At 37.0% G+C, this 12,483-nt stretch overlaps 1 protein-coding gene across 3 annotated transcripts in view; it reads right to left on the reverse strand.

The window, feature by feature from the left end:
• DMD (dystrophin) overlaps nucleotides 1–12,483 on the reverse strand; it is a gene marked incomplete at both ends in the record, with an annotated part of 2,093,893 nt that overhangs the window by 741,094 nt on the left and 1,340,316 nt on the right. For all 3 annotated transcript variants that reach the window (XM_079728248.1, XM_079728247.1, XM_079728246.1), the window contains one exon: nucleotides 10,870–11,034. In XM_079728248.1, the coding sequence (XP_079584374.1) occupies nucleotides 10,870–11,034 (165 nt within the window). The remainder of the gene's footprint in view (nucleotides 1–10,869; nucleotides 11,035–12,483) is intronic.

Here is a 12,483-nt window from a genome sequence, read left to right on the forward strand (position 1 = left end):
GATTCATTTCTAAAAATTTACTGGGTATGTTTAATAATTATTTATCAAAAGTTACATATATTTAGGCAATTTGGTTATTACTTGGTATCTTTATTATTAATGATTGTAGCTATACTCAATCTAAAGGATTTTAAAAAATACTGAGAACCTTATAGTCACAGAAAATTGTTTTAAAAATTGAATTTAAAACCGCATGGGTGTATTTGTCATACAGAAGTATGACAGAGTGGTTAATAAAAGACTTCATAGCATAAATATGTATTACATTAGGATACAACTCTTCGGGGAAGTGGACTGGAAATATGATTTAAAGAAGAAAGAGGACTGATAGGAAACTTCTAATTATTAATGATGACCTTGTTTTGTGTATTTTTTTTTTATTTTTTTTTTATTTTTTGCAGTACGCAGGCCTCTCACTGTTGTGGCCTCTCCCGTTGCAGAGCACAGGCTCCGGACGTGCAGGCTCAGTGGCCATGGCTCACGGGCCTAGCCGCTCCACAGCATGTGGGATCCTCCCGGACCGGGGCACGAACCCGTGTCCCCTGCATCGGCAGGTGGACTCTCAACCACTGCGCCACCAGGGAAGCCCCTGTGTATTCTTTTTTTAAGTGGGTGATGGTAGATATCATATTGCTATGGTATTTGGATTCCACTGGATCCATTCAAAAGAGTAATGTAACACTTTTTAAGTGTCAATATTTACAATATGCCAAGGGAGGAAATGGATGTCAACTTTAAAACGTGCTAGCAGATACTCAGTTTTCTAAACTATTTTTAGAGGTTTATAAGAAGAATAGTCTGAATACCACTGTAATAGAGGTCTGGTTGGAGCCCTCCTCCTTGCCTTGGCAGGGAGGTTTGACCTCCTCCCCTCCCTTATAAGGAAAAGAACAGTAAAAGCCACACCTGCTTCTTCTTGGCCAATAAATTGTTAGTCTTACTTGAATTGTCCATTCCAGAAATTCTCAATTCAAGAAACTCTTTTCAAGTTTATATTCTTCTCCTTATATAGGCAATTCGGTTTGGTGAATGATGAAACTCTCATGACTATCTGCAGTCTTTTTTGGAGTGGTTTTCTGGTAGCAACTTGCTGATTTCTTTTGAAAGAGGGGGTATTTTGCAAGCCTGATTTTTCTTTTTAAGGGCTCTTGTCAAAATTCCAGCTACAAAAGGAGAGTTCTCATTCACTGTCTTTTTTCTATTGCCTTAGGAAAATGTGTTCCCACCTCAGTGTTACCTTAATCCAATAGTGTCCCAGGGAAATTGGCTCGTGTTTTTCATTTTTTAATGAACAGGAAAGTCAGGTTAAGAAGGGTAAGTGAGTTAAACAATGTCATAAAGCCAATAAGTGTCCGAGCTGGGATTCGAACTTGGGTCTTTTGTTTCTCTCCCCATTATCATGCTACTTCAACTCAGCAATGGATTTTGGAGTTGAGTAGAGGGGGTGGAAAGTAAGAGGAAGAATTCTGATTGCCCAGTGTTCAAAGAGAAAAGCTGATGCCTAATTTCACTCAAATATGGTACCCACAAACCTCAACAATCTTCAAGGTTTTATCAGAGCCAGAATTATACTCTTGCCCAGAACAAACCTAAGCTCAGAGGAGTTTTAAATTTTCAAAAAACCTCTGTCTAGCTGCATAGTGAATGAGAATATTGTGTCTTTTTGTCAAATAGCTTTCACCCACTGGTTTTCAATACACATTCCACAGAAATATTTTCATACCTAATAGAAAACACGGAAACTCTTTTTTTCCTAAGAAAGAGGATTAGAGGATAATTAGGCTAAGAGGTCAGTGTCCTCTTCCCTGTTCCTCACCTTCCCAACACTAGTCCTTAAAAAATAAAAGTAAACTAAATCAGATATATTATTCAATTTAACGTGAGCTAGTACACGTCTATCTAAGGGAGTAACTATCTGAACTTGAATTATCTCACTCCAAACAATGAACTAGATGACATTAACCTCTGAAAAGCTAATTTTGTGAACTATCCACACTCCTGACTGATTGACTGGGGATCCATTGAGCAGTCCAACTCAGAATCCAGTGCTTCCAAAGATGATAATCTTTGGAAGCATGGTAAGGACACACTGTGATTCTTAGGATTCTGGGTATACTCTTGAGGCTGGGTTAGAGTCCCAGGCTTATTTGTGTGAAAGCTACCATTGGCTTAGAACATGGAAAATTCTCAATGAGATCTCATTTGGTTGAGCTTCAGTTCTTTGGTACTTAGAGTAGTCTTTCTCTGTAGAGATCTCGTTTGGGTTTTCTTTCTTTGTTGCCATTACTGGGGTTCCTCCCTTCTCCAGGGGAAATTCTCAGTCTTCTGATTCTCCTTCTCTGAAGACTACTACTATGGAGCTGTCCGCTTCTCTCCTTGTTGGCATGATTTTACCAAAGATAATCTGGAATTTTCATTTGGCCTCTTTGGGAAACTTAGGCTCTCCCTAAACTGGCTCATCTAAGACCTCTCCCCCCTTCCCATCATCTCCACTGTTCTGTTCTCCTTTTATCACCTTCAATGTTCCCTTCAGCTCCCTTGAATTGTCCACCCCTCTGTCCACCCCTGTCAAGCTTTTCACCCGCCACTCCATCTCCCCAACTCCCTTTAGTCATTTAAGCTTTATGCTCCCCGCCCCCGCAAGCGGCTCTCAAGGGATGTAGGAACCCCAAAAGTAACTACCTGAAGCAGAAAAGTTTACTTAGAGACAAACTAGATATTTTATACTATCTGAAGCTGAAAAGTTTACTTAGAGACAAACTAGATATTTTATACACTCAGATGGGCTCTGGAGACACCCCAGATAGCCCCTTGGCATAACTTCAGTCACTCGCCCAAATTTTAGTCCACAGCTCCCACAAGATTACATATTAAGTCCAAAGAAAATCTTAAAAAGTCTCCTCCCACAATTACTGGTGGGAAGTTTTAGCCCTCCTATTGAGCAGGTAACCTCATTTTATTTTCATTACATTTGCTAGTCTGCTACAAAATGCTAGTATGTGACAGTTCAAATTTATTTGCTTCCTGGTTTTCTCTGTAAAAATCAAATTTACTAATGGTTAAAAACTATTAATCAGTATATATAAATAAAATCTCTAGAAACAACAACGTCCAAGATAAACAACTTTGTATGCATTGTATGCCAGGTATGTAGCATGCGTTTTTGTTAAGCAAGAAGGGAGTAATGTTGTCCTAAGGTAAAATGACTGCTTGTTCCAGAAGGAAAAAGAGAAGAAATGTAGGACAAAATTTGAACAGACACAGAAAGTTGTAGTTTTGTGGAAAAGGAATTTTATGTTATGTGGTCAAAGCTGGCTATGATTGGATGGATATATCTTTAAAGCTTTTAAAAGATGATTTTTAGTATCAACAGTATACTAATGCAAAACTAGAATTTAATCTTCTCTTTATTAAAATGACATAGTTTTCTTGGATTATTGGTCTGTTCCTAATAAGAGATTGTAAAAGATTTTTCTTTACCTTTTGAGTAATCCACCTAGGCAACAATGATTCTGTGTCTTATAAGAATTATTTCCTGTGCTTTGTGTAGATTTTATCATGTCCTTGGTTATTTAAGAGAATTGAGGCATCGTACTTTTGAAAGAGCCAAAGTCTTGTACAATCATATCACCTCCTATATTTATTTCTGGAATCTTTTATTGTCACTTTGGTTAAATAGGTAGTCAAGCATCGTTTCAGTGACCCATGATCCTATTTCACCAAGTATTCAAACCTTTTCACGTATTTGACCACCTTTGATATTATGTCTTCCACAAATCAAATCCTAAATGAAATCTTTATCTCAAGCTGCCTTGAAAATCTCAAAGGATTTGTTCTCTCACCTTCTAAAAATAGATTAAGAATAATTAGGTTTATGTGATATGTTGAGTTGCATGTAATGTATCCCTAGGTTATATCTGTATAGATCAAATGTTATTAATATAAATATTACAGTACTTATATGAAGTTCCTAGAAATGTGTTAATGCCCTTGCTGTTCATGGTATAACCTGGTGCTGCTCTGCCTAATATTAGACAATGACAGTATAATGTTATCAGTAGTAACTTCAGTTATTACATTAAAATGGTGTGTGCCACAAAAATAACATTTCCTTGTCAAATGAACTTTCATCAGATCTTTAACCATGATTATTTGAAGACTTCTGTCATTTACAGATATCTGTTGTTTTATTCGGAGGCTTCCCTGAAAGTGCTTCTTGTCAGTTACAGGCCAGGATGCTTATCTTCAAGAAAAAGGGACTATCTCCTAAACTCTTGGAAAGGACTACACCAGGTACTCTAGGGCACAAGCTTCTGAGAGCTTTGTTTAAATAACTTTGTGACCATACCACTGGACTGACTCAGGATTTCCAGAACTCTAGTGGAGAAGCTAATGGGTTTTAGGAAACTGCTAACCCGAGATCAAGTAAAACAAGAATCAATTACACAGAACTGAATGAACTGATGAAGGATGATTTGATTAGGGTTTTTTGGGGGAATATGGTTGATGCTTTAATGTTCTGTTTTCTTAACATTAAGAACTCCTTTTTCTTTTTACTTACCCTATCTATAACTCATGGTAATTTAGTAGATTACATTTCTTTGGAGAGAAATGAAACATTTATCTTTTCTCCCTGCCTGATCCCTCCAGAACTCAGAAACTCTTATCAAGTATTCTTATTTTCATGGCAATTTATTTAATTGCACAGGTTCAATAAGAATCTGTCCTTTATGTAACAGGACATAATTGAGAAAACTGATTATATAACCAAGGCTTTGACTGGAATGTCATATTTAAGAATGATGTGCATAGAATCAGATATGACCAGACAGTTTTAGAAAACCACAGTTAATTTTATGGAGACAATACTTACAAAGCCCTCTTGGGAAAACTGGCCTAGTACCTGGCTTACAGGATGCCCAGCCTTACAGGTGAATAAGGAAGGTCACTTCCTGGCAGGCCCAGGAAAACTTAGGATATTTTAAGGACTTCAAGAATAGAAGAATTCACCCAAATCTATAGGCACGGCATGTAAAATGTGATTTCAAGTTCTTGGCTTGGCTTCTTAATCTCATGAGGCTTTTAAAAGTCAAAACTGAAATTCCTTATGAAAATTTTCAGCAAAACAAACTTTAAAAGGCCTATGTGGTAAATTATTATTCCTGCTGCATCTGTGTAAATAAAGAGCTCAGCCTTATTTTGTAAACAAGAATAATCTTACTTTGAGTATCTTTGATCAAATGGGAGGTTACTGTATGGAAAATTTTTATGTTTCAATAGAAAACTATAGCATACCTTTGTGGGTTATCAGATTCTGGCCCTGTTCATTGCCTTTGAGCTATTTTACTTCTCTTTGTAGAGTACATGATTTTGTTACCTACCCGTAAATTGGACTGGATCCTGCTGTCTTACAGTTATTACCAGATTTTCAATTATTCTCATTTCCTTCAATATCTGGCCACTGCTATCCAAATTAATGTTTCCAATCTTTCTCCCACTCTCCTGTCTTGGCATGACTGAGAACTAAAAGCTGACTGTCCAGATCCTTATTGAGAGTATACATTGTCTTGGAGCTAAACTTTTCCCCCTAGGCTCTAAAGAAGCCCTGAGAGCTGAAGCTGAATAACTTGAAATATACTTCAAAAGACTCATCAGCACAGTAGATTATGTATGGACCATCTTCATGCCTGGAGCTGCTGCTGTGTGGGCTACTCAGGAAGTTCACCAGAACTCCCACATCTTTCATGCTCTGCCCCAGGAAATAACCATGACTGTGGACAATCTTACTAAAACCTCTCTGATGTCTGTGCCATCACCAGAAACATTCAAGCTGCAAACCAAGAAATCCATCAAATGGCCACTGCCATCCTCACTCCATTATCTAAAAATGCTTCCAGCACAACATCTAGGAATTTTCTTAAGTGGCTACCGTCTGGCCTCAGAAACTGGGTTTACAGTCTGCTCTAACAATTAACCTTTCTTCTTCTTACCTGCATAAAAAGCTCCCTCATTAAATACCTGATTGCTCACACCATCCAGCAAATATCCTCTAACACCCAAGTCTCAGAGTCAGTTCAACTAGTCTTTCAACAACAGAAAACTTCGAAAATGAACTACATGAAGTAGCTTTCCTAAGTTGTTCAATCAGACACCTAGTTTCCCTTGAACAAAAAAGGGACTGACAAAGATGGCTGTAACATTCTCCTTTAGCTTGATTAAAATTTAAATAGGTTTCTTCCTGATTATAGGACTGACATCTCTTTTCTTAGCACATTTACTTTAGAAAACTTTCTATTATAAATTCCTTCTCTGCCCTTTTGAGATGTAAATCTTTTACAACCCAGGAATAGCTTTTTCAAGGACCTGGGAGCCATCCTTTTGAAATGTAAACATCCAGAAGGATAGTACCCTATCTCCTAGTCTCTGTGGGAAGACAGTAGTTTACTTTCAATAAGTGACAGCTAGCAAACACAGATGGCCTAATCACAAGAACCAACCTCCCTGTGAATGTCCTCTAGTACTTCTCCCCCAGCTCATCCCAACGCTTAAAATCTTTCTTGCCTTTTCTTTCAGAGGAGTTGAGTTCAATCTCTCTCCCTTATTGCAATAGTCTTGAATAAAGTCTTACTTGCGTATTAAGTTGTCCCATGCAATTTTTCTTTGACAACACTCACAGGAATGTGAACACATGCAGAGAAGGATTTTGGTGTTCGGATACTTTAACATTCAGTCACTACAGTTGTGTCCTTTGGTACTTTTCAGTGTGGATTTGACATCATGGACAATTAAGTGTCTTACACGGTAAGGAAGAGTCAGTACGACACTGTCATGCTTTTTAATGGACCACAGGTGGAAAGTCATGCTTGACGGGAGGGAAAAAACCCTCCTTGTCATCAATATGAGCATAATATAGTCAGTAAGACAACATAAAATTATGTGCCCCCTCCCCACCTCATACTTAAATAAAAGGTTTGGGGGCCTTCCCTGGCAGTCCAGTGGTTAAGACTGCACTTCCAATGCAAGGGGCACGTGTTTGATCCCTGGTCAGGGAAGAAAGATCCCACATGCCACGTAGCACGGCCAAAATAAATAAATAAATAAATAAATAAATAAATAAATAAATTTTTAAAAAGTTTGGAAAGCAGTAGTTAGGCAGTTTCATGTCAGATAAGTAGTATATCTCCAGGTCATTATTGAAAGCATTCATTAAAGATTAAAAGCATAAGACCCTTCATAGAAAATTTAACTGGTTCCTGGTTCTTAGCATTCAATTATCATTTCTTTAATCTAAAATCAACATATTTGGTGTCTAAATTGAGAGTACATTTGAAAATCAAAATTCAAAGGCATGCCTTCTAGTGGGCTGACTGATGGGAAAGGGCTGTGATTATGCCTAATTTTCACCCTCTACATCACGATCTCATTGATTATGTTTCTCAGCTTGCTAAGGGTTCTGTGAGGTGATTTTCAAGATGAATATTGCTATCTGCAGGATTTCCTGAATAAGAATATTTCGGGAGTAACTTGCACAAACCAAGCGATGTGCAGTCAATTTTCACTCCAGCATAAACAATGTATTAGAACAGAGCCCTTAAGGCTTTTTTTATTTGGGTTTCATTACACAGCTAGCTGCATTTCATCAATAAGCATGAAGTACCAAGCAGGCAAAACCGAGGCTCCCAGAGGATATTACATATTTTTCTAACAGGTGCTCAGAGTGACTAGAGAAAACAAATCACCTGGATGGCAAGGCCTTAGGCCCTTTTTTTCAGAGGAAGCCATGGCCACCATGGCCAGACAAGGACAATTTCTTTAAATTTAGGAAATAGAGGCTGCTTGTGCATCTACTTTCTTTGCATTAACTCATTCCTAAGATTTTTTTTAAAGGTGTTTCTCTCTGTGTGTTAAAAAATGGGCATGTCCTCAAAGCTGTATACAAACATTTTGGTTTCCAGTAGTTTGAAGTTAAGCCAAGTCCATTTTCTCATATTTCTTTAAGTGAAAAAAAAGTTTAATCTCTAAGCAGAGGGCTATAGAAGGCTGTACAGATTAAAATCACATATCTTTTAGCAGAGGAACTCTGTGCAATCTTAATAAATAATTCATTAGACAGTGAATATAGATAGAAGCTAGACCAAGAAGGATAAAGAACTAAGTAGGTTAGTAAATTATTCACACAGGTCACTATTTCCTGATTACAAGTTAGGGGTCTGAGAATTATAGGAAGAATTTTTTGAGTCATCATGTATATGATTTTATGATTTTTTTTTGCCTTGGATACATCCACAAGCAGAAGAAAAAGGCTAAAGGAATATTTTTGAAATCTACACTCCAGAGATGAAAAACTCAGGATATGCACAGAGGACTGAAGCCAAGGAGTTTTACTGCCAGGGAAAAAGCAGCTGCCTCTCCCCTCAGTGGTTTAGACTGAGCTGCAGGAGGGCAAATATCATGACTCCTGAAACTATACACAGCAGTGAGAGTGGTGTCTTAGAGCTTTAATAAAGGAAAGTGATTAACACAGCTGAGAGTAGCTTTCGTGCTATACTGCAGGGACCCATTTGGCAGGAACCTATGGGCCCTGGACAAAGGCTCAATGCAAGTTTTTAATATTTGAGCACTATTCTGGGGTACGCACATTGGGACTAAAGTTACTTTGGTTGAGTCAACAATATCCATTTGTATCAGAGGATTTTGTTATCTTTTCTCTTAAATATATTCCATGTAGAGAAAGCTCACATGGAATATATTTTTCATTATTTTAGTGAAGAAGCACATTCTAACTGGAGATTGTATTTAAATCTGAGTGCTTTTATATCTGAGTTCCAAAAAGCTATTTCTGGTTGGGAATAAAGAGTTTATGGCCTTTCCTCTTGTCACACTAAATCAAGAGATATTTAAGAATATACTCGATCCAAGATAATTGAGAATCTGGCTGAGGTTATTGTTCATTGGACCAAGTAACTGTCCTTCTTTGTTGAGATTATTTATTGAGTAATGAAAAATCAGTATTGATGAGATGCAGTTGCACTGGAGAAGGGGTGCTCTGAGGACACTAGGTGCTAGTTAGGTGGAAAAACTGAAAGGATACCAGAACTGATGGCTTCCCTGCATGATGATGTGCTTTGCACTCACCCAGTCTTGTCCCTGTGACCACACATGACTCAAATGCAGGGTGACAGGTCCATCAGAAGCTGCACCTTGGTGTCAAGACCTCTACTCTGTCATCACTGCGCTGGCTATGTTTTCACTTGTCCTGTATACTTTCTTAAAGTTAACTAAATTTGTTCTGGTTAAAAGCCTATTGTGACTTGAATTTAATTGTCAAACTGAACCCAAGACCATGCCACTGGTTGAGTAGCCTGGGTTTTGCACTGGTGAAATGATGTCTTCTTGTGACTTATCATCAGCTCTGGTGGGTAGCTATCAGAATGGGAGATGTAAACATGTCAAGAAGAAGTAAGGTAAAAGTAGTGCAGTGCACTTTGCAAATATAACTCATTTTAGGTGTGGCAAACCTTTCTGTATCTCTCTCCTTTCCTCACTCAAGTACATCCTTCCTAAATGTTCATCAACTCTTCTCTAAAAGATCCTCACACTTGCTTTTATCCTTATCTCCTAGCAAAACACCAACTAGATAGTGATAAAACCATTAGGTTGTTATAGTCCTGGAAAGCAAATAAATTGAATAATTTGGGTCAATGAATTAAAAGAAAAAAACTTTTCTCAAAGATATTATTTAACTTATTTAGTCTGAAGTTACCCATCATTACATTAATTAACAGGCTGTGCTTTCAATTGAATTGGTTTATGTGATTGGCCACTTAATGTTGTTGGTCCATAGGAGATGCAAAAAAAAAAAGGGAATCCTATTGGGACAAATCCTTGAAATGGGCTCCTGGGAAGGGAGAAAAGATAGGAACAATCAATGTGTACAGGGACACTAAGAGGAGGAGATGGTGGTGTCCAATTGGCATGTTTGTCTGGAGCCCTAAGCTTACCTATAGCATCTCATTACCATTCTGGGTGCCTCATTAACATCTTTATTCATTGATTTAAAAATGCTAACAAGTACCCACCATACACTGAGCCCTGGGATGGGGGTGTTCAGAAATGAGTGGGACAGGCAGATAAGTAGGAAGATGCCCTCTGCATTCAAAGAACAGTGTGATGAGGTACTCAGGTCTCTAAAGTTTAAGTGTCAATCAATGTACAAAGACTATAGGAGATGGATACAGAGGTTTATAAGCAATCCTAAAAGGGTTTTTCACTCTACTAGAGGTATGTAAGAAGGCTTTGAAGAAGCAATGACATTGAATTCAGTCTTATAGGATGGAGGGAAAATTCATCATGCCAAAAAATGAGACAGAAATCATTTAAAGACGAGAGAAGATCAAGAACACAGACATGGCGTGAAACCACATGCATATAAAGATACTATATAATTTGTTGTATCTAGAATACAAGAGGAGATTGTTGGCAGAATAAGAGGATACCAAGGTAAACTGGAGTCAGTCTGAGAGGGTTTTATAATGTCTACTAAGGAGTCTATACTTCACTTTGTAGGCACTTAGTCTCCAAAATGACTTCAGTTTTAGATAAGGAGTCTACAAACATATTAAGTACAATTCAAGTAGGGATGGAAAATGGATCGTAGTAACAAGTATAATGAAGACATTCTGGTGATATGAGTTTAATGAAACATCATTGCTAGTAAATGCCGGAAGAAAAAACAAAATATGCTACTCAATAATAATTATTATTATTAGCGTTATAAAACGATGATGGTGATGATGATATCAAATGAGAAATTTATTTCAGTGATATTGCCACTCTTGAAGAATAATATTTAGAGCAAAAAGTCTTTACCTTAATGTCAAATGGTCCTGTTTGATTTGGTTGGTTGTAAATTTCCAACTGATTCCTAATAGGAGACAGCCACAGAAGCAGATGGTTTAATTGCTCTTCAAGCTGTCCAAGGTCTTTTATGTGAGCCTCAATTTCTCCTTGTTTCTCAGGTAAAACTCTAGAAACCTATAGGGAAAAACAAAGTAAAAGAGTCTCATGATTTAAAAAGAAAAAGGAAAAAGAAATGTTTTCAAAAGCTATTTGTTATGAAATGTTATAGAAATGTATGGAATTTGATATTTTAACAGCATGATATTGATTACATACATGTGTTACACATTAGGATTTAATTCATGTATTACAAATCATTGATTAATAGTCTTTCCAAAATTCTATACTTTGAAGACAATAAGCCTTTTATTGAAATACAAAACACACACCCACACAAATGCACACCCAACTCCGACCAACGAAAGTAGTGTATTCTTCACTTACCCACTCATTCACTAAACATAATGGTGTCTTGTGTATTATATGCCAGACTCTCTGCCTTTATACTTGTTTCTAACTTTCTTTTATGTTAAGGAAAATTGTACAAGGAAATTCTTTTATGTACAAAGAAGACTGGTGAGGTAAGTATTTTTGGGATCTGTAGTTTGCGAATATAACCAAGTATAACCAAGTAAAACAGAATTAGATGATTGGAATGAAAAGTAAAAAGAACATCTGAATTAGAGTAAACTATCATGGAATGATTATAAGTGATTTTTATTAAGGGCTTACTATGTGCCAAGCAACAGTGTTTGGAAGTTGCGCATTTATTGTCTTCTTTAATCTGCCCAACAACTCTATCATACAGATACTATTATCCCAATTTTATAACCTTCTATAATTTTATCCCTGGTTGAAAACCCTAAATAACTTGGGAAGCAGTGTGGTATGCTGTTCAACATTGTGAGGTCTAGAGTTACACTGCTTGGTTTTAAATTGGGGCTCTGGAATACGCTGGCAGTCCAGTGGTTAGGACTCTGTGCTTCCACTGCAGGGGACATGGGTTCGATCCCTGGTCTGAGAAGTAAGATTCCGCATGCCCCGTGGCAAAAAAAAAAAAGAAAAAAAAAGTTCCATCCCTTTTGTTAACACTTTAGCCAAGTTTTCTTTAACTCCCAATGCCTCCTCTTATAGAATGAGGACAATGATAGTACCTGCTTCATAGAGTCATAGTAAGGATTAAATAAAGTAATCCATGTAAATAGTTTACAGCAATATTCTGCATGATAGTGAATGATAATAAAATCATTCAATGTTAGTGATTATTGCTCCAACTCAAGTGTATGCAGAGAGACAGATAAACAAGAGTAAAGCCTTTTTCTTCAGATTATCAAGGGCTAAAACAGGTACGCAGGAATAAAGAGTGTGAACTGGCAATGGCAACTCTTTATGATATTATTAATTATACTCTACTAATAATATAAATATTACATTGTAATATGAACACAAATGTTACAATATGCATCTATTATATATTATCATGATATTATGAGTAATAATAGAAAACATTTAAAAAGTAAACTAGATAAGCATACTAATATAGTAGCACATGATCTAAACAATGCCCCATACTTTGGACCAATC

Source organism: Hyperoodon ampullatus (assembly GCF_949752795.1).
Source record: "Hyperoodon ampullatus genome assembly, chromosome: X".
NCBI lineage: Eukaryota > Metazoa > Chordata > Mammalia > Artiodactyla > Ziphiidae > Hyperoodon > Hyperoodon ampullatus.